The sequence below is a fragment of the Lactuca serriola genome, chromosome 9 (genome assembly GCF_051521515.1).
Source record: "Lactuca serriola cultivar US96UC23 chromosome 9, Lser_US96UC23_V15, whole genome shotgun sequence".
NCBI lineage: Eukaryota > Viridiplantae > Streptophyta > Magnoliopsida > Asterales > Asteraceae > Lactuca > Lactuca serriola.
In genome coordinates this window covers 89,929,385-89,956,454 of record NC_136416.1, presented here as the reverse complement: position 1 = coordinate 89,956,454, position 27,070 = coordinate 89,929,385, and the positions used below count along the sequence as shown (strand labels likewise).

At 38.2% G+C, this 27,070-nt stretch overlaps 2 protein-coding genes and 1 non-coding gene across 3 annotated transcripts; 1 reads left to right on the top strand and 2 right to left on the bottom strand.

The window, feature by feature from the left end:
* The first annotated feature begins 6,333 nt into the window (after positions 1–6,333).
* Positions 6,334–7,810, top strand: LOC145074578 (uncharacterized protein At2g39795, mitochondrial-like). The gene is made up of 3 exons (XM_079020936.1): positions 6,334–6,683; positions 7,043–7,389; positions 7,468–7,810. The coding sequence occupies exons 1-3, from the start codon at positions 6,402–6,404 to the stop codon at positions 7,625–7,627; spliced, it is 789 nt and encodes a 262-aa protein (XP_078877062.1). The 5' UTR covers positions 6,334–6,401; the 3' UTR covers positions 7,628–7,810.
* Positions 7,811–7,850: 40 nt separating this feature from the next.
* On the bottom strand, positions 7,851–12,541 carry LOC145074577 (delta-1-pyrroline-5-carboxylate synthase-like). Its single transcript, XM_079020935.1, has 20 exons — positions 12,316–12,541; positions 11,796–11,867; positions 11,596–11,699; positions 11,381–11,483; positions 11,117–11,278; positions 10,754–11,031; positions 10,520–10,670; positions 10,165–10,329; positions 9,917–9,994; positions 9,737–9,826; positions 9,540–9,626; positions 9,380–9,466; positions 9,221–9,317; positions 9,039–9,142; positions 8,857–8,932; positions 8,635–8,785; positions 8,486–8,554; positions 8,334–8,400; positions 8,180–8,250; positions 7,851–8,041 (listed from the first exon to the last, which is right to left on the bottom strand). The coding sequence occupies exons 1-20, from the start codon at positions 12,373–12,375 to the stop codon at positions 7,966–7,968; spliced, it is 2,148 nt and encodes a 715-aa protein (XP_078877061.1). The 5' UTR covers positions 12,376–12,541; the 3' UTR covers positions 7,851–7,965.
* Positions 12,542–13,331: 790 nt separating this feature from the next.
* On the bottom strand, positions 13,332–13,405 carry TRNAV-CAC (transfer RNA valine (anticodon CAC)). Its single transcript has one exon. It is a non-coding gene; the product is annotated as a tRNA-Val (tRNA).
* Between the last annotated feature and the right edge of the window lie 13,665 nt (positions 13,406–27,070).

Sequence of the window (27,070 nt, the reverse complement as noted above, 5' to 3'; positions counted from 1 at the left end):
ACAAAACATACAACAACAATTAAGCAACACTCACATTCGATATTTAACTTAGGCACCGATGAGCAATGCCATAATCTCATCATTTGTAGTGCTTCTTAACCTAGTGTTTACTTATTTTGCAACGAACTACCTATATTGGCCTTATAGGAGATCATTAGCGCATCAACAACTACCGAGGAGGCTACATAGTATCACTGACATCATCCGTGTCATCAAAGTATAAACCGTGTCATCATTTTGTCCTATAAGTTTAGACCATACTAATATTAATAATTAACAAAATATCATCTTATTAAGCATCAAATATACATATACAATTTTTAGATAAAATTAACATGTCTCTAAAAATTGTGTCCATGACATTGAACAAATACACAACTTTTAACACCTTAATATTGCTATACCAAGGTGCTGAAAATGTGATCATTTCTTAAGGTTTAACTTCCATGGTGGCTAAAAGAAATACTGGTTCAAGTCCCATTGTTAGGATTAGAATTTAGTGGATTAGTCGTATGACTTGATAGGGTAAGATACTTTTTGAAATGTATACATTTAGTCATTATTCTTTTTTTCTTGTAAAATAAACCCTTATACTTTATTTTTTGTAACAATGCAGTCCTTGTGACCGACTATACCTGGTATACCGGTCATATACGAATTTTCTTTTAGGGAAAATGACTTGATAGGGTAAGATACTTTTTGAAATGTACACATTTAGTCATTATTCTTTTTTTTTTTTGTAAAATAAACCCTTATACTTTATTAATATGTACATATTAAGTCATTTTCACCGGATTCTACAGGTTTTGCTGATGTGGAAGCACAAGTGGCATTAAATAGCAATTAATTAGCTTAGTCACTGGAGGTGGGTGATCCTCCAGCAACAAGAAAAGGGCGGCGACCCTTCTCTTTCTCGTCTCCCTTCCTTCCGGTCAAACAACAACAGCCAAACACCCTTTACCTGTTGTGTTTCTCCGATCTGTCTCTCTTTGCCTTCATCTTTGAGATATGTTGCTAGAAAAAGAAGAAAGAATCAACGAGGAGGCTACCAGAGCAGCTCCTCGCAGCCAACTACCGTCTCTACTTCCTCCTGCCTCCCCTTTCGACCTTGTTGTTTTTGCCATCATTCCTCCTTGCTACCAGTGATGTGTAGGAACACACAAAGGAGTCGCGAGAGATCGGGGTTCTCCCTCTTTTTCATGATGAATAAAAGTTGGAAAATTTTCGTTGTGGATATGTGGATGCCACCTGGGTATTTCATTTCAACAAAATAAAAGAAAGGGAACATGACTTGATAGGGTAAGATACTTTTTGAAATGTACACATTTAGTCCTTATTCTTTTTTTTTTGTAAAATAAACCCTTCCACGTCAGCAAAACCTGTAGAATCCGGTGAAAAGGACCTAATGTGTACATATTAATAAAGTATAAGGGTTTATTTTACAAGAAAAAAAAGAATAAGGACTAAATGTGTACATTTTAAAAAGTATCTTACCCTATTAAGTCATTATCCCAAATAATAATAATAAAAATAAAAATAAAAACAACAACAAAAAAAAACAATATCTCTAAATATTATTAAAAGAGAACCTTTAATTCTAAACTGAAGAAATCAGGACCATTGATTTCATTTCAATCATATATTTTCCAACTTTGGATTATTTGATGACATCATCTTTATCAATCCATTTATTTTTGTCAATAGATTTTATAAAACGTATATTACATTTTAAATTAGAATTCCATTAATGACACTTAAATCTCACCAAAAATAAAATGAATTAAATTAGGAATTCTATTAATGACAATTAAATATCACCAAAAATAAAACGAATTAAATTACGAATTCTATTAATAACAATTAAATCTCACAAAAAATAAAATACAAAAATACTCCACCTCCCTCAATTCTTTACATAATATATCTAACCTAAGTTTGTAGTGGAGAAGAAAATTGGGAAAAACATGTTGTTTTGATTTTTACTTAACGATTTAGATTTGTAGTCGAACGACTGGATTATAAATACATCAGATAAAGGTAAGAAAACAAATAACTCAAATTCCACTTGACAACTTTTTAGTCATCTCATATATGCTTATTTCTTGATAACTAATATTTGTACTATTTATCGATGTTTATGCTAAAGTTGTGACAACATGAAAATGATTGTTACTCAAGTTGCTTGATTTTTTTTAGATTTCTTGTAGGTCGAAATTGGAGTTGACGAACAACAGAAATGGTCGAATTCATCTGGGTTCTTGTGAACGTAAGTAAAATATATTTTGATTTTTATGTTATGAGGGTGTCAAATTTTATGGTTTGAAAATTAATTCTCACAGTTGTGTTATTTAGAAATTTGAATCGGATCTTTCTATGAGATTTCCCATTTTTTTCATACTTTTGACGAATTGTTCAATAAGTTGAGCAATCAAATTATAAACGATAAACTCATACACAATGTATGTCATATCCTTTGCTTTTGGTTGTTAAAATCACAAATTTGTTTTTTTTTATGTGTTAGGATTTGAATACTTGATTTGGATACTTGGAAATTTTGTTTGGTCTACCTGTCTACTATATGTTCGATGAAATGCTTAAGGGAACAATATTGGGATAAACTTGCGACCCGGTTTAAATCACTTTAAAAATATATTGGTTTAAATTACTTAAAAATACATACTTGTCGATTTTTGTTATCCTTCACGGTTTAAATTTGTATGTTTCTCCTTAAAGTTTCATGTTTCATCCCTAATAACTCTTTGTTTAGGTTTTAGTTATAATGCCTTCTTTGACCCTTGATCACATTGGTTAGTTTCTCATACTAAGTTTTATTTGAAAATTATATTTAATTGCAAGTTATTACATTATCTAATACCCCAATAATCTCTAATATTTGTATAAGATGGTGACAATTATTATTTTTTATTGCAGTTTCTCTTCATATTGATTATCGGATGTTGTTTGAGTTATGGAATGCTGCGACTGAGGGGATTCCACATTGTGGGGCATTGGAATTCATTATAGAAGGAGGCATGATTTATATGCCTTATTGGGTATTGATGGAAACGTTTTATTCCTGCTCATGTAGATCGATAAATATTTTACAATATGTTCTTTTAACCTTATATTAGGACCTTTTTTGGAAAAAAAATTGCTTTTAATATTAAACTTTGAAAAAAAAGTTTATATATAGCATCATACTCTTAAAAAATGACTTTTTTGGATTATTTTTAGTTGATATGGAAAGTTATATTTTTTGTATATTGAAGCTCATTTAAGCGATTGTTTTCTGGAAAAAAAATCATTAATACCATTAAACTTTTCAAAAACGTTCATTAATAGCATCGTAGTTTCAAAAAGATGATTTTTCCGTATTCTTTTTGGCTAATCTAGAATTTTTTTTCTACATTAGAGCTAATTAATAGGATTTTTTTGAAAACATTTTATTAACGGAAAATACATTTTCATTTTCTTTCGTGTAATAGACAATTTGTGTACTTTTGTTCACATGTGAACCATTTATGTAGTATATAAATTTAATTGTTAATTAGTAGGTCATTAATATGACAATTTTCTAGTGTAAATTTGCTTTTAGTACTGAAATTTGCAAAAAAAATAGTAGAATGATAATAATATATTAATTTATTTTGTATTTATCATATATATATATATATATATATATATATATATATATATATAGAGAGAGAGAGAGAGAGAGAGAGATAGAGAGAGAGAGAGAGAGCTAAGTTCAAATATTTTAACTAATTATTATACATCTATCGTATGCTATGAGAATGATAAAGAAAATATGTTGTTTGATAATATAAATACGTTCAATCTTACATAACTATTATCATTAACACACATTCTCACTAATTAAATCGTCTATAAGGTTATTATACATTTATTATTATTATTTTCATTTCTGTCAGAATGTTTTATTGGGTCGTATTCTGTCAGAATGAAAATGAGTGAAAAACGATGTGTGAGAACAAAAAAAAAAATTTAACAAGAATGCATGAAAATGACGATATTCTTGTATGATTGAATGTATTCGCATTGCTAAACAACTTATTCTGTTAATAATTCTCATTGTATACGATAGATGTACAATAATTAGTTTAAATACAATAACCTAAGCCTATATATATATATATATATATATATATATATATATATATATATAAGTTATATTATAATATAAGTTTTTAAATAAGACATAACGAGATTATCACCTTATAAAAATAAAAATAAGATAGCAACCAATTAATTGATTCTTTACTTCAATATTTCATTATTATTTTTAAACGATTAATTATGTTATAAAGTTTTGTTATACGAAAATATTGTCAGATATATAAAAGTAATCATGTTTTAATTTTTCAAATTATAAAAGTAATCATGGTTTATGTTTTTCATATATGAAAATCATATTACGAAAAAAAGTGTTAGCATCTACCCGTTTTAAAATAAATTTCACATATTATTTTAGTTTTTAAACAGATATTTTGACAAAATAACTATTTTTTTAGGATTAATGTATACTTATATATGAATAAGAGATGATACAAGAACAATATATTACGTGTTCTTTAAAGTATAACATGTTCCTGCTAAGAACATATGAAAATTTGCATTCATAAATAAGTCTCATTTTTAACAAATTTGCTAATATTTATTGCAACACACCCTCCCTCTAAACCGTTGCATCACTAATAGTCAAAATAAACTATCTAGAGATTTGGTCCATGGTTTCCTCTATGTCCGCATGAAGATGACATGTTACCATTCAAGCTGATAAGAAAACAATTTCTAATCAAATTATGTTTCGCGATGACAATCAATAAAGCTTACGGAGAAACAATTCCAAATGTAGGTATTTATCTCCCGGAATCGGTTTCACGCATGACCAACTTTATGTGACATTGTCTAGAGGGATATCGCGTGCCAATACAAAAGTATTAGTGAACTCTAACGAACAATTCAACGACAATGAAGTTTATACATCAAATATGGTCAACAAAGAGGATATCATTGCTCTGTAGGTATTTATCTTTAAGAATCGTTTGGAGGCAAGACCATTTATTATGGAGATGACTTTAGACAAATTCTTCTAGCAATACAAAGAGGCAATTGTTCGGATACTGTGCATGCATTATATTCGTTCAAATTACAGCGTGATGTACAGTTTTACGTTTAACCGTAAACATGAGATTTATTTTGGTTGTATAACTAAGATTTGGATGAGACAAAAGCATTTGATGAGTGGATTGTTAAAATTGGTGATGGTAATATTGGCGGCCCTAATGATGGTGAAGCTGAAATTGAATTTCCAGAAGACGTTGTTGTTCGCTCTATAGGTGACCATATTCATTCAATTGTATCCATCATTTATCTATCATTTGAAAATCATCTTGATGATCAATCATATTTTCAAGATAAAGCTATTTTGGTCCCTACAAATGAAGAATTTGATGCTACCAATGACTACATTTTAGGATTGATGAAAGATGAAGGGAAAACATATGAGTTCAAATTCTTTACGTGATACAGAGTTACCGGGTTTTTTTTGAGGAATCAATTTACTCTTCAGTTGTGTTGAATGATTTTAAGGCATCTAGAATTTCCAACCATAAACTTACATTAAAAATATGTGTTCCAGTCATATTACTTTGTAATATCGACCAAACCAAAGGACTATGCAATTGTACTAGATTATAGATTGTTAGGCTTGGAAGAAACATCATTGAAGCCTGAATCATATATGATAGATTCTTTATGGAGACTACTTATATACCTTGCATGAATTTAACTCCGTCTAATGAAAGAATCTCATTCTGTTTTCAGCGGAGGCAATTCCCTATAGTAGTTTATTTTGTTATGGCCACTAACAAAAGCCAATGACAATAATTATCAAATATTGGATTATACTTGCATAAGCTTGTCTTCACTCATTTTTAGTTATATATTCTTTGTTTTTCGCGTCACAAATGAAAAGAGATTGAAGGTACTCATATATTACGAGGAAGGTTGTCCAACTAATAAAACAAAAAGTTATGTTTATAAAGAGGTCCTTCAACTATTATAGATATTCAAGTGTTTCTTTGTTTTTTTTCAAATATTTAAATGTTAGCAATAATGCTAAGTCTGTTTATGTTACTTTATTTTTTTTATAGTGCCAACTTTTTTATACATTTACATGTAGATTTTTATATGTTTCCCACGTTTTACGCGGGGCATAATCTAGTTTATATTAAAAATTTAAAATCTAACGGCTTGGATTTTCAGTGGAGTATACCCGAAGGAACTGGAGTACTTATAGAAGCGCCGCACCCTCGTAAAACCCTAACATCGTTAAACCCCCAATTCCAAAACTCCCTTCTCGCCAAAACCTTGAAAAAATGTCTCTCAACACTATACTTCGCCGATCAGCTTCATCAGTCACGCCGATCGCCGCTCGATTTTTGGGCAGTCAAAGAAACTTCCACCACCACTGTGGTGGCGCTCTGTTCACCGCCGTCAATCACACTCGGAACACCATTTCCGATAATAACTTTTTAGTTCCTGCTGTGTCTCGCTTTTCTTACTCGGCTTCTCCTGCTCTGAAACGCCCGAGCTCCGATGAGTCACTCCTCCGAGTTATTGAATCTGAGATCAAATGCTCCGAAGAGAGCTTCGAGGAGGTCAGTTTTGGCGTCATACTTTTATAATTTTTCACACTTTTGCTATAAATTGTTTATTAAGAAATCAAATCCATACTATTTTGCGTTGAATTGTAGACTTTTCTTATAACATACGGAAGATATTGTATATTGCAAATCAATTGGTGTACGATGTTTTGAAATTAAAGCAATCATCGAGATCGTTTGCAAATCAAACTGATTTCTTACAAAAATTTTAGTGATACATGAAATACTACATGAAATTTTTAGTAGACGAAACTCAAGAACCAATTAGGAGCAATTCAAGTGATATCTCAAATCAAGGATCAACATTCAAACTCCTAACATTTTGCATAATGAAACATACATGTGTTCTACAGGGTGAAGGTGTTCCAGATGGATTCCCTTTTGAACTTAACGATAACCCTGGGCAACAAACAGTATCTCTAAGCAGAGAATACCAAGGAGAAGCCATCCTTGTTGAAGTTGAACCATCAAGCCTTGTTACAGGTCAGGAAGACGATGAAGATGATGATAAAGATGACAATGATACTGAAAACGACAATCAATCAAGTATCCCAATGGTTGTAAAAGTCTCCAAAACAGGTGGGCCATGCTTGGAATTTGGTGTCACTGCTTATGCTGATGAGATTGTGATCGATAGCTTATCAGTTAAAGATCCAGACATGACAGATGATCAGCTTCCTTATGAAGGGCCAAGATTCGAGTAAGTCTGTGTTTCTTTTTGTGGGTATATAAGTATCTTCATTGGTTTCTAAGATTGTTTTTTTTTTTTTTTGTGTAGTGAATTGGATGAGAATTTACAGAAGGCGTTTCATAAGTATTTGGAGATTAGAGGAATTAAGCCAAGTGTGACAAATTTTTTGCATGAGTATATGGTGAACAAGGAGCACAGAGAGTACACGAATTGGTTGAAGAATCTTAAGAAGTTTGTAGAGGCATAAAGAGTATGTTTCTTTTGAATCTATTTTTGGTGTTGAAGGGTTTTTAGTCTTATGGATGAATTGTTCTTATTAGAATATGAGGGGATATAAAGATGATTATGAGTGATTGAACATTTGAACTCTCATGTCATGTAAGTTAAATGTGGATCATAAATATTCAATGGTTGGGATTGTCTTTTGACATTTGGCTATTTTTACCTGAATAAACCATTTTATATAAGCATTTTCAGAAACCCATTCAACTTGAGTTCAAATGATGTTAAATTCACATAACAATTATTAATTTTATATAAACATTTTTTCCCCAATTTGAGTGTAACATAAACCAAATTTTAAGTTTATTGAGTAAGGTCTTTATGGGTATAGACAACCCCTTTATCACTATCCACCACTTGCCCACTTCCCCTTCCAATCCTAAAAACATAAAAACAAAAAATCATCACTTCATTACAATTACATCATGAAAACTCTCAAAACATTCTTTTCCAAAAAAAAAAAATAAAAAAAAATAAGAATCAACGTTTTATATTATATGCATGTATATGTATATACCATCTTGTAGTTAGCAACCCTTCAACTCCCACAGGTCCACGAGCATGAATCCTGCTTGTACTTATACCAACCTGTTTACAATAAAAAATTTAAAAATCATATTTCAAAAAAAATATATATTATTAACTTATTATAAATTATTAATTTTTAATACCTCAGCACCAAGTCCAAAACGAAACCCATCACTAAATCTCGTACTTGCATTGTGAAACACAACCGCACTTCAAGACAAAAATAACAATTTCATTTTTTTGTGCATTATAATTTTTTTTTAAATTCCTTTATATTATTATGAATTTATTATACCTATCAACTTGACGAAGAAAAGCATCTGCAGCTTTATGGTCTTCTGTGACAATACAATCAGTATGTGCACTACAAAAAATATATATATAATATTATATTAAATTAAGAATACCAAAAAAAGATTTCATCAAAGATAAATAAATACATGCCTTCCATGTTTGTTTATATGATGAATGGCAGCATCGACGTCATCCACAACTTCAATTGTGCAAGACATTGAACTGTATTCATGATGAAGTGAAGAAGCTTCTAGAAGATCTAACAACCACCTTGCTTTTGGACCTCCATAAATATTAATACCTGAAATATATATAATCATGATTAAACTAAAATCATTAATTAAAATCTGGGATATAAATTATAATGTTTACCTTTTGTGTAAAGATCTTTCATAAGCTGATCAGCAATACCATCTTGCAACAAATCCTTATGAAGAAGAAGTGTTTCCTGGTTTAAAAAATAAAAAATAAAAAATAGAAAATAGAAAATAGAAAACATCATACAATGTTTTTTTTTTTTTTTTTTTTTTTTTTAATAAAATGAATAGTAATACCATAGCGTTACATGCAGATGGGTAATCTGTTTTTGAATCCAAAACTATGTTTTCTGCCATTTCTATATCGGCAGATTTGTCAAGATAGACGTGACAAATTCCATCTGAAAGTTAAAAAAAAAAAAAATTATGACATTATCGATGATGTCATATTTAGAAATTAAGATTTAAGATCATCTCACCAGCATGACCTAGAACAGGAATTTTGGTTGAAGATTTAATTTGGGAAACAAGTTTGTTGCTGCCTCTTGGAATCACAAGATCGATTACATCATCAAGCTGCAGTGGAATCGGAATCAAAATCAGAATCGGAATCGGAATCAGAATCGTGTATTTCAAACCTTAAGGAGTTGAGGAATCTGTTCTCGAGAAGTCACAAGTCCAATTAGCTCTTTTCCAATCGTTTCCGGGATTACTGAAGTAATAATCTTGAAATTTGGAAAAAAATTTTTAGTAAAAATGAGTTGATAAATTTAGACTGATTGAATTTACTAAAGTAACCTTGTGCAAGATAGCATTGGATCGTTTGGCTTCTTTTCCCCCTTTAAGTAGGAGCCCATTTCCTGTTCTAATAGCCAATGATGCTATCTGTTAAAATTATATAAAAAATAAAAAATCAAAGACTTGAATTATATCATAAATGAAACAATCGGAAAATTATTAGCATAGAAAAGGGCTTCCATTTTATATAATAATACCTGGACTAGTGCCTCAGGGCGAGACTCGAAGATAACAAGAAGAACCCCCAAGGGCGATGTCGTCTTTTCCAAGATAAATCCATCTGAAATCTGAATTTTGAGTAGCAAACAATATTTAAAATGCATAAAGTAAAATATGTTTTCCTTATTTTTATAGAAACCAGAATACCAATTTTATACCTCTGTCCTTTTTAATATTTGTCCAATTGGTTCTTCTATATTTGCAAGCACACGTATTGCATTTGCAAGACTACCAACCTATAAAAAAAAATTATAAATTTATCCTTTAAGATTCAAGAAGGAATATTAGAGTTCTCATCAATATATATATATATATATATATATATATATATATATATATATATATATATATATATATATATATATATATATATATATATATATATATAAATTCAATCATGACTTACCTTTCTAGGCTTCAAAGCCAATCGAGAGATCAATGATGTTTCATATCCAAAATCTTTTGCACTATTTATATCGGCTTTATTTTCATTTATAATCACTTTCTCATTTGCCTCTAAAGCATCCGCTATATCCAATAAAATCTTGCTCCTTTCTTCTGAAGAAATAGCCTGCAATTAAAACATAACAAAAAGTTATTCTCCCAGCAACCCCTGGCCCACACTGTCCTGGCATGTCATGTACCAGGAGCATCATGTGAGATGTAGATCAGGTACACAGTAGCTCTGTATCCACATTGGGATTAAAAATCTTATACTGCAACTGTTGAGACTCAAACCCTTAACCAAATGTGGGGCCCACCTGAAGGCGCCTAGAACTATCTCTTGCAGCAATTGCCATCTCACGCGCATTTAGCTCTTTACTTGACACCCATGTATGAGCATCTTTATGGAAGAGTGTTCCAATTTTTTGTCCTCTTAGAACTCTAACAATATTATCTCCCGAAAACCCACTTCAAAGACATTATAATAATATAACTATATAAGGAATTAAATACTTTTTGGTTATGAGTTTAAAAAAAAAACAAGAATAAACCTTGTTATAACAACAGGGATGCCACCATTGGAGGCATAGACAGCAGCTTTGACTTTAGCAATCATGCCACCTCTTCCCAACCTTGACTTATCACCAAATGTAATTGTGTTCTCAAGTTTCTCTTTAATGTATGTATGAATCAACTTTGACTTAGGGTCACTAGGGGGCCCACTATACAAACCATCCACATCACTTAACAACACAAGAAGATCGGCTTTTAGCTCCAAAGATAGTAGAGCTGCTAAACTATCATTATCCCAGAATATACCAGAAGAATCCTACAAGAAAATAATTTCACATACATAAAGAAAACTGTCACTGTCAGAGTTCAGGGTTTAGGGTTTAGGGTTTTGAACAATGTACCTCGTATGGAGCTTTTCTGGTGCTCACGGCATCGTTTTCATTAAATATAGGAATAACTTTTAAAGATAATAAAGAAATAACGGTTTCTGTAAGTTGATTTCTAAATTCTGGACTTTTAAAGTCGTTATCCGTCACAAGAAGCTGGGCTGGTGTCACATCTAGCTGTAAAAGTGTAAGTTCTTCTCAAGTTGTTGCATTGTATATAACATAAGTTAGTAATATAAGAAAATAAAATAGATAAACTGAATTTGAGTTTGAAATGACCTGGCTAAACAATGTATCATAAAGTGCCATGAGACCATTTTGTCCAACAGCTGCACATGCCTTTCCATCAATTTCAACGTGTGGTTTCTCAACCTCACCAAACCTTTAAGAAAGGAGAAATATAAACAGATCCAAAAGATTTACATATTGATAATACAATAATGTGATATATAGTAAAATAAATTAGTGAAAAATAATAAGATATATAAAAGTACATGCTGTTGACGAATTTTCTGTGTCTAAGGCGTTGTCTACCAGCTCCAACAGCACCTGATGAGACCAAAATAACCTCAAATCCTTGAGAGTTTAGTGCTTGAATCTGAAGTTAGGATTTGATAAATCACATGAGTATTTTCTAAGAGCTTTTAGAAAGAAAGTGGAAATTTTAAAGGAATATTGATTATAAGTTTATAACCTGCTCACAGAGTGACCCTAATCTTCCAAGTGCAAGTCTTCCATCATTTTGGGTGACAACAGCAGTCCCCACCTTAATTCCAAACCATAATCAGTTCATAATTTTCAAATTTCATCAAAAATATACATGAATATGTAAACACATTGATGTTAGAAGAATTGCACACAATCAAAACCTGAAGCAAACGACAAAAAATAGGAAGAAGTTGAAGTTAAATCTATCAGAAAATTTCACGATTAACCCAATTTCAAGGTCTTATTTCACATCCCCATACTCATTTTCAGTAGATTCTTCATCTCAATTCAACACTAAACACGAGAACGAAAACTTCTTAACTTGAAATAAACCTATATCCGCTAATAGAAACTTACATTGCTATAGAATTCACACACACACACACACAAAATGAAATAAAACAGCCACAGGTAGCAAATTTGACGAACATTACGTGAAAAACTTATGTAATTTAAGAATCATGTATAAATTGAGGCGAAAATGAATGTAATTAATTAATGGTGACCTTGATGACGATTCGCTTAACATCCTTAAGAAAAGCACGATTTGGATCAACTGCTTCCATAGTCAAGAGGTTAAGCTCGTATACAAGTAGCTCTTGTCGTAGGGTTTGTAGTTTCCCGCGTATAGTTACAGAGGCAGGTATTTATATATAGAGAGAGCAGAGAAGAAAACCATGAAAATGGGGGCAAACTCTGACTCTGAGTCGTGTGCTCAAATTATATGGGGAGTAGGAATACAACTGAAACGGATACAGCTGTCGGAGTTGACCCAGATGAGTCATCTCAGGAGATACCTGACGTGGACATGATATGGCATTGTGAAGGAAAAAGGAGGGATTTATTTTTGTTCTTTTTGTCGTTTATTTTTTGGTTCAACGTGCAGCGCAAGTTTATATTTTTTAGATCCGGGTTTTTTTTTTTCTTTAAATCACTCAAAGTTATGTTTTTCTTTTTCTTTTTTTTTTTCCTTTTCCTTTTCTAATAAACAGAGTTTTTATTTATTTATTTTTATTTTTATGATGCAAAAACAGCTGAATTTTTTGGGTTAAAAGCAGTACAACTCTTTATGAATGTTGTACAAATCGAGATCGGTGCTCTTTTGCATGAGGGAGCACGCTGTTGTAGGTAGACATGGACTTGGTCGAGGAAAAAACTTTAAAGTAAAATTTTAAATTTATTTATTTTCCAGCAATTTGTTATTTTAAGATTAACGATTTTGATTTATTCTCAAATTTATTTCATTTTGTATTAAAATTAATTGGGAATTGTATGGTAGACTTTTTGATAGAAGACTTACGCAAACAATATGATGAAAGCAATTGTTGAAGCAGCTGAAAATATATATAAAATATATATATGATGAACCGTCAGCCTTAAATTAAAAAAAAAATGATTTTAGTAATGTTAATGTTTTTGTGGAAGAGCTTTATCTAGAAACTGAAAATTTATTTAAAAAAACACATATATAATTCGATAGTAAAACTAAATAAACAAAAAAACATATATTTCGATAAAAAAATGTCTGAGCCCGGGTTCGAACCGGGGACCTCTAGTGTGTGAGACTAGCGTGATAACCGACTACACCACCCAGACAGTTTTGCTAACTCTAGCAACGCGATAAACTCAACCTTACGTATGACATGTAACGCTTATTTTTACATGTATAGTAAATTCTAATGCAAAGCAATCATGGAAGTGTCTTAAAATCACTTACTTTGTTCGGTTTGGTCTTTTAGACTTTTATATAAATAAATTACATTATGATGGTTAAAAAAATATTTCACTCCATTTAACATATCCGTTCGAATCAAAATTTAAAAGCCCATGGATACAGAGAATTGATATTGCAATTTAACTATTATCAAATTGTTTTCATATAACTTTTCTCCAAATAAAAATTGTTTTAGAGAATTTTTTTCGTGGTTTTAGAAAGCTCTACGGGTCATTCTTATTTTGTTTTTTTTTTTTTTTTTAACCGGTAAATATAATATACTCCTAAACCCTCGACTTTAAAAAGGAAGAAATCACCTGATATCGCTAGACTATAAGCCTTTTGGTTTCAAAAGTTGCATAGATCGTCATTTTGCATCACACTGTTTTTTAAGCCGTTTACTCTAGCTAGGTTGTCATAGAGTCAAGTTCGACACTACTTTTTGACTATGTGTCGTCCTGAATCCCTAAAAACTAGCCCTCTCAGATACACATGCAAACTAATTTCATCATGCCATTTAGTCATTAGAGACAACACTAGCTTTCGATCAATTGTGTCTATCCCGCTACAATCCCCTTCAGTGTCAAGCTCTTCAGAGACTTGGTCACACAACATCGACTAGACTAATAAACTTCCTTGGTCTAGTGCCCCCTTTTAAAGTCATTATTAACAAGCTAATCTCGCATGGGATTCATCTTATTGGTCTCGATGGTCACGTGATAATAGGCTTGTGACAAATCATGTGTGTGTAATTTAATCTTTCCTTTTTACGGGCACATTAATTTTGATTAGACAGGATTTCTCATAATCCATTCCTAAATTGTCTTTAATCAACATCCCCCTACCAAGAAACTCACTATTCATACTCTACCTTAATCTCTTCTCGATTAATATACACAACAAAGAAAAATCCCAACCAAGTACTTAAGGTTTTTAATCTTTAGTTATCACGACGCAATGGTTTTCATAGTATTGAATGTTAATGACTGAACTTATGACTTTTGGTTAAACACATAGACCATTTATGTAATTTTGTCTTTTATTTATCGTCTCTTTTGAAATTAAAAAGTAAGTTCATTAAAGAAATTGATATTCATTTATTACTACTTTTATTGCAATTATTATATTAAAATATTATGTGTTTGCGAAAACTGTATGGGAATGGGTCTGGAAATGGTGCAACATGCCTCAAGTTCAACTTAACACGGTGGGAGAGCTGATCGAACATGCAGCAAAACAGGGCACATGTAAGAAGAAGAGGAAGGTCATAATCGGCATATGCTACGCTACACTGTGGGGGATTTGGAAGGCTAGGAACGAAAGGATATTCAAAAGACTTATCACTAACCCCACACGGGTAGCTGATAACATCCTGTAGCACCTGGTTCCTGGTATGTAAATTTTATTGAGTATTTTACTTCTTTTTAGCCTTGGACTCGGCGAGTCATAGGACCGACTTGCCGAGTAAGGACGGGACCCGGGACATGTTTAATTTGGCGACTCGGCGAGTCCATATTCTGGACTCGGCGAGTCACCGCTGTTGGATGAAACCCTAAGTTTCAGGGGTTGCACCCTATTTAAACGATGTTTTGTGCCTCATATCCGCCCCCATTGCGTCCAGAACACTCCCTCTCGAAGCTCTAACTCCTCTTTTGGTAATTTGGGTGATTTTGGTGCATTTCTTTGAAGTTTTGGAGAGAAGAAGAAGGTAGATCAAGAGGAGAGGAAGAAGATCCAGAATCTTTGTGCCATTTCAGAACTTCTAGAGGTATTGGACTCGAAACCCTCTTTGTCCCTTCATTATTATCTCATTGAGAGCTTGTGATAGCCATTTCAAGGTTTCTTCTAGTCTTGACCTTTGTGTAATAAGCTTATAGTGTTGAGGGACTTCGGATCTAGGCATGTTTGGACTCTAAGGGCTCGGATCTGTAGCCTTTATGGACCCTCATTGCTTGAAAACCTTGGATCTACCATTTTAAGTACATTTTGAACCCTAAAATCCGTATTGGTGAATATCTACACGTAAAGTTGGAAACTTTACGTGTGATTCGTGTTCTAGGAGTCCAGATCTGTGAATGGCATGGACTGGAATCGAGCAGATCTATGTATTTAGTGGGTGCATGGCAACGACTCGGCGAGTCGTTCATGTGACTCGGCGAGTCGTTCATTGTCACACCCCAAAACCGAGAACGGCGGAAACGTTATGGGGCGGAGGACGTCATGTATAATATCAACAACAATGTAAAGTAGTAAACAAGAAACAACATCATCCATTGCATTAATAAAATAATTATTATACAATTGTATTCTGTCAAATTTTGATAAACACTAAAGCATAAATCAAAATGAAAGATAAGTCTTGAATAAGCTCCATCTTCCTTTCTTCTTGCATCGGTACCTATCTAAGATGACCTGAGGATACAAGAAATTTTGAAAGCGAGTATCAGCTATAAAGCTGGTGAGATCATAAGTTTTAATGTGTCTTAATTTGTAAGAAAAACTTATAACTTTTAAGACTTGACATTGTTTTGAAAGAAAGCTCATAAAAGTATGAAAATGTTTGTAGATCAGCTGTAAATGTTTGAAGCCCTAGAATCCCTATGATTCCTATTAGTAACAAAAGGAGTCTTCTACCAAGACTTAACTGTGCTCTTTGTAGTCTTCTACCAAGACCTAATTGTGTTACTATTATTTTCATTATAAGAAATTTTATCCTTTGGTACAAGGATACCTAAATATAATTTTACCTCATTGGTTATGTGAATGAGTCACAATTATGGGTAATAATATAACTAACCGGAATCATACCCTTTGGTATTGTAAACGTTAACTTTAAGCCATCCGTAGACGTACTCTTTACCTCTGTTGCTAACAGCTGGGTATAGGAATAGTTAATCCCTTAATCGTGCACCTGAAAAGGTACCAACCGTTTGACATCCGTAGATGTACTTTTACCTCTGTAGCTAACAGAGATTCTAGGAATGGTCAATCCCCCAACTCGCATCCTCTTGAACTAGGATAATAATCTATTCTATCTCGTCGATTATGTGATCTTATCACAAGGAAAAGTTAAGAACACGGATTTAATAACGGAGTCGATACATATAAAATGTAATAGGACTCCTACTGATGTATCTATGCACAAGTACTCCTATAAGTATAGTAATATAAACGTTCTAGTATAGATGTATATGTTCTCGTCCTAGTATAGTTTGTACATGTAATGTATAGTAATGTTTTAGAAAGTATTGACTCATGAATGAACTGACTCGTTGTATGATATCGCATTCTAGTAATGGTTCTGGTATCTTCCTGAACTACCCATATGGTAGCTTACTAGTAATCTAAGTGGTATGTATGGACGTGGATGTATACCCTTGTTACCCAAGGGCATAGGATGAACTGGAAGGACCTTTTATGACTTTATATGTACACATGATATATAACTAATATTTAAACGACCTTCGGACGAGTATCCAATATCCCACCAGACCACATCTCAAGGCGCGAAAAGGAAATAGGGTGGATAGCCTTCCTAAGTCTTTTAAACATTTCTTATATAACTATACATATAGAGGCATGCAATTTATAATATAAAAGCATAAATAAGTTTGGTAAAACATTTGAAACATAAATATTAGTTTAAGGAAAGATCAACTTGATGTCAATCTATAAAACAATTTGAAGGCATAAGTTTGATAAAACAATATAAGTATAAGGAACATTTGTTTGAAACACAATTGTAAATGAGTTTGAAATATGATAAATAGAGTAAGAGGTACAGTGTAATAAGTAGTTTAAAACATATAAAATGTTTATAAAAATCATTTGAAGGAAACTGTTTGGTAAAACGGCTAATGAGTAGCCAAATCTTTTGAATGTTGTATATTAATCACATGTGATTGATGTAATACTAGCATGATTCTACTTGTATCCCCCCCCCCCATAAAGCATTTAAAAGTAGTTTAAAACATTATTTAAGGGGGTATGAACTCACTTGATTGAAGTGGTTGATTTGAAATAGTTTAAAGAAGAATCGAGCAGAACTTCGATAGGAAGAGTTGAAAACGCGGGAAAATCTCGGGAATCTAGAGAACACAAAACCTTCCTTCGGGACTTGAAGGTGAAAACCGGGGCTTTGGGAGGGTCTCAGGGGCTTAAACGCAGAGTTTCGGCGCGAGAAAGAAGGGAACTGAGCAATGGAACTCGGAGCCCTTGAAATCCATTTATAGGGGCATTTTTGGGGTGTGCCACGTCGTGGCAACCTTTTTCCACGTCGTGGGCTTGGTCGTCACTGCATGCGTCATCCCAAGTTGCATCTGGGGGCCTCCCGGAGGTGTCAGGAGATTTTCCACGTCGTGGCACTGCTTGCCACGTCGTGGTCTCTGACAGCATCGGATTTTGGACCCCGAACTTGTAAAATCCATAACTTTCGCATACGAGCTCCGTTTTCGACGTTCTTTATATGCACGAGTAGCTAAAAATATGATCTACAACTCTCGTTTAGACTTCATCGGCAAATTTTGACTTTATTTTTAATTATTTATTTTTAACGGGCCGGGACACGAAAAGTCCGTTAAAATTCCATAACTTCTTCATCCGATGTCCGTTTTTGTCAGACTTTTCGCCGTTGCGCTACTAATGTTGAGACCTTCGATTCTCATTTAGATCGTTTTGGTCAAAAGTATCTCGAGCTCTATTTCGAGTTTTTAGCTGTCTACTGCTATACCCGAACCTTGGAAAAATCATAACTTCTTCATACGAAGTCAGATTTGGACGTTCTTTTTATGTACGCTCACGGTTTGATGTTATCTATAACTTTTATTTAGATACTTAAGGCTTTTAAATATTGTATTGAAACTTCGCGTTTTTCGTTTAATCGGTGTTGCCGGTTTTGCCGAGAATCTTTGGTTGGTCATAACTTCTTCGTTATAACTCGGATTCTAGGGTTCTTTATATGTACGAAAACCTTGATACGATTCCTACTACTTTATTTAACCCAAATAAGATTTTAGGAACGTTATATTTTGACCTAAATTTGATTGGTTTTACATTACATTGTCTCGAAATATCGGGTTGTCACATTCATGTGACTCGGCGAGTCTGTTCGCGAGTCTCCGAGTTTGTCCCCTTTTCGTAGTGTCGAGTAAGCAGTGAGTCATGGGGTGTGACTCAGTGAGTCGGAAGCTGAAATCATCTATGGAGGAACTCGGCGAGTCAATGCCCTGACTCGGCGAGTTCAAGGCAATCTCCTTAGATCAAGAACAGACTCGGCAAGTTGTTCATACAACTCGGTGAGTCGCAGCATAAGCGTTCTTCGGATGAAGATGGACTCGGCGAGCTGTTCATACAACTCGGCGAGTCTTAGCATAAGTGTTTATCGGATGAAGATGAACTCGACGAGTTGTTCATACAACTCGGCGAGTAGGATGAAGGACTTGAATATCAGTTTAGAAGGAGAACTTGTCGAGTCGTCGCCTAACTCGACGAGTAGAAACGGGATTCAGGACAATCGTTTGGGTAGGGACTCGGCGAGTTGGAAAGCCAACTCGGCGAGTCGGGTCAACTGAAAGTTGACTCTGACTTTGACTTAGGGCATGATCAGGGGTAAAATGGTCATTTTACCCAAAGGACAGTTAGCAGTGTTTGATTGAGTATGTTGTGGGAATTACAGCCGGAGGATTTCCGGAGCAGCAGCAGCAACAGTAGATAGTCAGTTCCCAATCAGATCAGCAGCTACTTCGAGGTGAGTTACCTTCCAGTAGCGGTGGGTCTACGACCATAATGCCGACCCACCAGTAGGAGTTGTTGTTAGATGATTGTCTTTGTGATATCATCTTGGTTTGCTACTACCTGATATGTTATGTGCTAGCGTGCCCTGTTTTATGTGATAGAACGAGGATCGGTTGTTAGGACCGAAGGGTAGTGCAGACACCCCAGAATTTGTCTGACAGTATATGATGATATGTTTGCATGCTGGCTTGTTATGTTATATGCGATAGAGGTAGTAGGAGGGGACTAGTCCCCGAGGATCGGCTGTCAGGATCGACGGGTAGTCAGCACCCCAGAATGGCTTGACACGGGTAGGACGGCACCCCAGAATGGCCGCACGGGTAGTCGGCACCCCAGAATAGCCGTACCGGGTAGTCAGGCACCCCCAGAATAGCCTGGCAGTAATTGTGTTATGTGTTTGCATGGTATGTGGTAGGTTGGGGGAACTCACTAAGCTTTGTTCTTACGGTTTTCAGTTTTGGTTTCAGGTACCTCCTCAGCTAGGGGAAAGGAGCCGGCGTGGTAGCAGCATGTCACACACACACACACACTCTTGTTTCCGCAGTTACAAGTTTATTCTGGGATTGATACTCTGATATTTGATTGATCGAATGTTGTGGTTTTCAATTTGGTTTTCGATGTGAAATGGTTTAATCAAACAATGTTTTAACTATTGATGCTTTTATGTAATGATTTATAACGAAATTTTTGGACGTGAAAATTGGGTCGCTACAAGTTGGTATCAGAGCCCTGGTTTGAGGGATTCGGACACACCTTCGGGGGTGTCTGAACTCAAATCGAGGGATTAAAAGATTTTCTAAAAGAAAATGTTTTCTAAAAACTGAGAAAAGAGTTTCGAGAAAGAACGAAGTGTGTGATGTGCGCGACCGGCCGAGCTCAAGTAAGTATTCCCCAAAGTACCCATACGAGTTTATGTTATGTTTATCAGCTTTGGTAAAACAGCATGCTAGAATAGGACTAAGGATCTAGGAGTGATGCCTTATGTGCCTGCTTTATGTGTTTCAGTTGTATGAGAATTGCATGCTAGTTATTGAGTAGACAGCAAGTAGGATAGCCTGATTAGGTTATGCCTGATAGTATGAGCTTAGCACTTTATGCTAGTACAGCTCCTATAAGCAGATAGAGTTGATTGAGATTGTTACCCTTGTCTGAATGCTGCTTGCTTCGTGCTATGTGGGACTCTGAATAATGGAAGTTAGCCATTAGGCGAATACGTCACATCACATATGATCAGGGTTGAATAATCTTAGAGTGTTGGATTTGATCCTACTGCGCAGCTCTTGTTTGAGTCCAACCATTGTAGGGACGAGTCGGGTACTCGAAGGATTATCTGAGCCTCGTCACATGTGATGGTACTCGAGTAATGGCTATTTGGCATTACAAGGAGGCTTGCAGCAGCTGAGGGCTGGATAGAGTAGAATCAGAGATTTCCCTAGGGCAAGCCCAGGATGAGTATAGTAGTGATCAGCAGTAGTGAAAGGGATATGGTGGAGTCGAGGCATTCCTTGAAGAAGGTACGGATAGATGTGGAAGGTAGTATGGGCCCGTACTACTGAAAGCAGAGGATCCGTACCCGAACCAAGGAAGGCCAAGATAAGACCAGGGAACTTGTAAGTAGCAGTGATCCCTCAGGAAGTATCAATATCACTAATGATTGTATTATGTATTGCAGAATGGTGGTACTTCGATCGAGGCCGGTAGATGGCGGTTCAGGAGAGGGGTCAGGTTCGGGATCAGGTTCTGAGCCGGTAGATGAGGGACTACGCGAGTTCATCGCGTCAGAGATCACCAGAGGCATCCTTGAGTCGACCCCATCCTCTTTGGGTCGATCAAGGAAGGGATCATGGAGTTGATGGAGGATCGCCTTCGGGCATTCAGGAGTGATATGGCATCTAGCCAGTCGGGATCTCGCACACTGTCCTTCAAGGACTTCAGGGGCAGTGGTGCGCCGGATTTTCATGGGGTGAAAGACCCCATTGCTGCCAGGCGATGGATTGCAGACATCGAGTTTGCACAGTTGACTAGCTTCTGCCCCGAGGGGTCGAAGGTGAGGTATGCAGCCGGGTGCTTACGGGAACGAGCCCGGGATTGGTGGGAGTCAGTGGGTGACTCGTTGGGAGCCTCGGTTATCGAGGCTGTGACCTGGTCGGACTTTGTGACCAGGTTCAGGGCAGAGTTTGCGCCGGCTGTCGAGCTTCAGCAGCTGGCCAGGGAGTTCCTAGACATGAGGCAGACGACAGAGACTGTGGCGGAGATTACCGCCAAGTTCCGGGAGAGGGCATTGCTGGTGCCCCAGTACGCAGGAGATGAGGACATGAGGAGGACCCGCTACCATGACATGCTACGGGCTGATATCCGGGAGCACGTCAGTTTTTCAGCTTGCCCCACCATAGACTCCATGATTGCCAGGGCGAGGGAGAGGGAGATAGATTTGGAGCACATCCGGAAACGGAAATCAGAGGAGGGTCAGACAGGAGGGGCTTCGGGGAAGAAGCCCAAGGGATCAGACGGGAGGCCGAAAGGCCAGTCAGGACCAAGTCGCTGCAGGAAATGCGGTAGGCCGCACGAGGGGGCGTGCAGGTTAGGATCATTGGGCTGCTACAAGTGCGGCAAGCCTGGGCACTTCAGCAGGGATTGCACTGCTCCGGTAGCAGTTATTCAGACATCTGAGGTGCTGTGTTTCCACTGCAACCAGAGGGGCCACAAGAAGGCCAATTGCCCCCAGTTGGCTGTTTCAGCGTCGGTGAAGGAGCCAGCTCCAGCAACCCTGCGGATCACGGATGGACGGCAGGGCAAGGCAGAGGCTCCAGTGGTGAGGAGCCGAGCATTTTAGCTGACTTCCGAGGAGGCACGCGCCACACCCGATGTGGTGACGGGTATGATTCTTTCCCTCTATCTTATTTTTATGATGTTATGTTATTGATATGTGCTCTGTATGTCTATGTATGCATTAGGATCGTTCCATGTGAACGGCCTTCCAGTTCAGGTGTTGTTCGACTCGAGTGCGTCCTGATCATTTGTTTCCCTTGCGCTTAGCAAGAAGTTTCATGAGTCATCGGGCGAGTTAGATTGCCCTTTGGAGGTGGAGATTACTGATGATCGATCGGTGCGAGCATCGATGGTATTTCGAGATTGCGTGCTGCGTTTGTTTGAGGAGCGCTACTTGGTAGATTTGGTTCCCATTCCGCTGCGTGGGAACAAGGTGATTATAGGCATGGATTGGCTGAGCCCTAATGGGGCAGTGATAGATTGCGCGCAGCAGCTGGTGCGAGTCAGGACCCCAGGTGGGGGAGAGTTAGTGATTCATGGCGAGAGGCCACCTTGCAGACCCACTGTATGTTCAGCAGCGAGGGCTAGGCGCTATCTTCAACAGGGATGCGCAGGATATGTCGCGTATGTGATGGATACCCGGGAGGCGGGTAAGGCGACAGTGAGCAAGGTTCCGGTGGTTCGAGATTTTGCAGATGTTTTCCCGGAGGAACTTCCTGGGATACCTCCGGAACGACAGGTTGAGTTTAGGATTGACCTCGTTCCTGGTGCGGCTCCGATAGCCAAGGCACCGTATCGGTTGGCTCCTCCTGAGATGCAGGAGTTGTCTACATAGCTACAGGAGCTGTCAGACAAGGGATTCATTCGACCGAGTAGTTCACCCTGGGGAGCCCCGATTTTGTTCGTGAAGAAGAAGGACGGGTCGCATCGGATGTGTATAGATTACCGGGAGCTGAACAAGGTAACGGTGAAGAACCGTTACCTGCTCCCGAGGATTGATGACCTCTTTGACCAGCTTCAGAGAGCATCTTGGTTCTCCAAGATTGATTTGCGTTCGGGTTATCATCAGATGAGGGTCAGGGAGGAGGATACGCAGAAGACCGCGTTTCGGACGCGCTATGGCCACTATGAGTTTGTGGTGATGCCGTTTGGGCTCACCAATTCTCCTTCCGCGTTCATGGACCTCATGAACCGCGTATGCAGACCAATGCTGGATCGGTCTGTGATAGTCTTTATCGATGACATCTTGGTTTATTCCAAGACTCGGGAGGAACATGAGGAGCATCTGAGAGAGGTGTTGGAGACCCTGAGGAGGGAGAGCTTGTATGACAAGTTCTCCAAGTGTGAGTTTTGGTTGCGCGAGGTGCAATTTCTCGGACACCTTGTCAACCAAAACGGGATTCTGGTCGATCCGGCCAAGGTCGAGGCCGTGATGAGATGGGAGGTTCCGAAGTCTCCATCTGAGATTCGGAGTTTCCTGGGATTAGCAGGCTACTATCGGAGATTTATTCAGGACTTCTCCAAGATAGCCGTACCCCTGACGCGACTAACGAAGAAAGCTATAGTCTTTCGGTAGGGACCTGAGCAGCAGGCTGCGTTTGAGACGTTGAGGCAGAGACTGTGCGAGGCGCCGATCTTAGCCCTGTCAGAGGGCGTAGAGGATTTTGTGGTATACTGCGACGCGTCCATTTCTGGGTTGGGCGCGGTACTGATGCAGAGGGGGCATGTCATTGCCTACGCTTTGAGGCAACTCAAGCCTCACGAGGCGAACTACCCGACGCATGACTTAGAGTTGGGGGCGGTGGTTTTTTCCCTCAAGATTTGGAGGCATTACCTCTACGGGGTTCGATGTACCATCTAAACGGACCACAAGAGTTTGAGGTACCTCATGGATCAGCTGAATCTGAACATGAGGCAGCGTCGGTGGTTAGATGTGGTGAAGGATTATGATTGCGAGATCCTTTACCACCCGGGGAAGGCCAATGTGGTGGCCGATGCGCTTAGCCGCAAGGCGGCACCGATCAGGGACGTTTGCATGAGGATGACCGTGGTGACTCCCCTGTTGGAGCGAATTTGGGAGGCTCAACAGGAGGCTATCAAGGAGGAGCATCGGAAGAGTGAGCGCGTGGTGGGTCAGGTTTCCTCCTTTGATTATGATAGCCGATGACTATTGACACTACACCGTAGGGTGTGGGTACCGTATCACGGAGGCGTGCGCCATATTTTGATGGAGGAGGCGCACAAGTCCCGATTCTCTATTCATCCCGGGGCGACGAAGATGTATAGGGATCTTCGTCTAGATTATTGGTGGCCCTGCATGAAGCGGGATGTGGCATGATATGTTGAGCGCTGCTTGACCTGCAGGAAGGTCAAGGCCGAACATCAGAGGCCGCATGGCAAGATGCAGCCGTTGGATATTCCATTGTGGAAATGGGAAGATATCACGATGGACTTTATCACGAAACTTCCCAGGACCGCGCGTGGAGTGGATTCGATTTGGGTCATCGTGGATCGATTGACCAAGAGTGCTCACTTTATCCCGATTCAAGAGAGCATATCGGCCGAGAAATTGGCCGACATCTATATCAGGGAGATCGTGGCGCGACACGGGGTGCTAGTTTCAGTTATCTCGGATAGGGATGTGTGTTTTACTTCCAGGTTTTGGAAGAAATTTCATGACGAGTTGGGCATTCGTTTGCATTTTAGCACCGCCTTTCACCCGCAGACGGATGGTCAAAGCGAGCGGACCATCCAGACTTTGGAGGATATGTTGCGGGCATGCGTGTTGGATTTCGGTGGTAGCGGGGATACCTATCTTCCCCTGGCCGAGTTCTCCTACAACAACAGCTACTACGCGAGTATTGACCGTTCCCCATTTGAGATGTTGTACGGTCAGAGGTGCAGGACCCCGATATGCTGGGGTGAGGTTGGCCAGAGAGTCATGGGGAGCACCAAAGTGGTGCTCAAGACGACCGAGAGGATCAAGCAGGTCCGGAGCAGGCTTCAGACTGCTCAGAGTCGGCAGAAAAGTTATGCCGACAAGCGTCGATCCGACTTGGAATTCCAAGTCGGGGATATGGTACTCCTGAAGGTGTCGCCTTGGAAGGGCGTCATTCGATTCAGGAAGCGAGGAAAGTTAGGTCCAAGGTTCATCGGACCATTCCGAGTCATGGCCCGGGTGGGCAAGGTGGCGTATAGACTGGATCTGCCAGTCGAGCTCAGCCAAATCCACAGCACTTTCCATGTTTCCCAGCTGCGGAAGTGCCTAGTGGACGATTCAGCAGTAGTGCCTTTGGAGGATATTCAGGTTGATGACAGCCTGAATTACATTGAGCGCCCAGTTGCAATCCTCGACAGGAAGTCGAAGGATTTGAGGAACAAGAGGGTGGAGCTAGTGAAGGTGCAATGGCAGCACCGCAAGGGTTCGGAATGGACTTGGGAGCCGGTGGACGAGATGATGGAACATTATCCCGAGCTGTTTCAGGATCGAGCAGCAGACTTCGAGGACGAAGTCTAAAATAAGTGGGGGAGATTTGTAGCACCTGGTTCCTGGTATGTAAATTTTATTGAGTATTTTCCTTCTTTTTAGCCTTGGACTCGGCGAGTCATAGGACTGACTCGCCGAGTAAGGACGGGACCCGAGACATGTTTAATTTGGCGACTCGGCGAGTCCATATTCTGGACTCGGCGAGTCACCGCTGTTGGATGAAACCCTAAGTTTCAGGGGTTGCACCCTATTTAAACGATGTTTTGTGCCTCATATCCGCCCCCATTGCGTCCAGAACACTCCCTCTCGAAGCTCTAACTCCTCTTTTGGTAATTTGGGTGATTTTGGTGCATTTCTTTGAAGTTTTGGAGAGAAGAATAAGGTAGATCAAGAGGAGAGGAAGAAGATCCAGAATCTTTGTGCCATTTCAGAACTTCTAGAGGTATTGGACTCGAAACCCTCTTTGTCCCTTCATTATTATCTCATTGAGAGCTTGTGATAGCCATTTCAAGGCTTCTTCTAGTCTTGACCTTTGTGTAATAAGCTTATAGTGTTGAGGGACTTCGGATCTAGGCATGTTTGGACTCTAAGGGCTCGGATCTGTAGCCTTTATGGACCCTCATTGCTTGAAAACCTTGGATCTACCATTTTAAGTACATTTTGAACCCTAAAATCCGTATTGGTGAATATCTACACGTAAAGTTGGAAACTTTACGTGTGATTCGTGTTCTAGGAGTCCAGATCTGTGAATGACATGGACTGGAATCGAGCAGATCTGTGTATTTAGTGGGTGCATGGCAACGACTCGGCGAGTCGTTCATGTGACTCGGCGAGTCGTTTCGCGAGTCTCCAAGTTTGTCCCCTTTTCGTAGTGTCGAGTGAGCAGTGAGTCACGGGGTGTGACTCAGTGAGTCGGAAGCTGAACTCATCTATGGAGGAACTCGGCGAGTCAATGCCCTGACTCGGCGAGTTCAAGGCAATCTCCTTAGATCAAGAACAGACTCGGCAAGTTGTTCATACAACTCGGTGAGTCGCAGCATAAGTGTTCTTCGGATGAAGATGGACTCGGCGAGCTGTTCATACAACTCGGCGAGTCTTAGCATAAGTGTTCATCGGATGAAGATGAACTCGACGAGTTGTTCATACAACTCGGCGAGTAGGATGAAGGACTTGAATATCAGTTTAGAAGGAGAACTTGTCGAGTCGTCGCCTAACTCGACAAGTAGAAACGGGATTCAGGACAATCGTTTGGGTAGGGACTCGGCGAGTCGGGTCAACTGAAAGTTGACTCTGACTTTGACTTAGGGCATGATCAGGGGTAAAATGGTCATTTTACCCAAAGGACAGTTAGCAGTGTTTGATTGAGTATGTTGTGGGAATTGCAGCCGGAGGATTTCCGAAGCAGCAGCAGCAGCAGCAGTAGACAGTCAGTTCCCGATCAGATCAGCAGCTACTTCGAGGTGAGTTACCTTCCAGTAGCGGTGGGTCTACGACCATA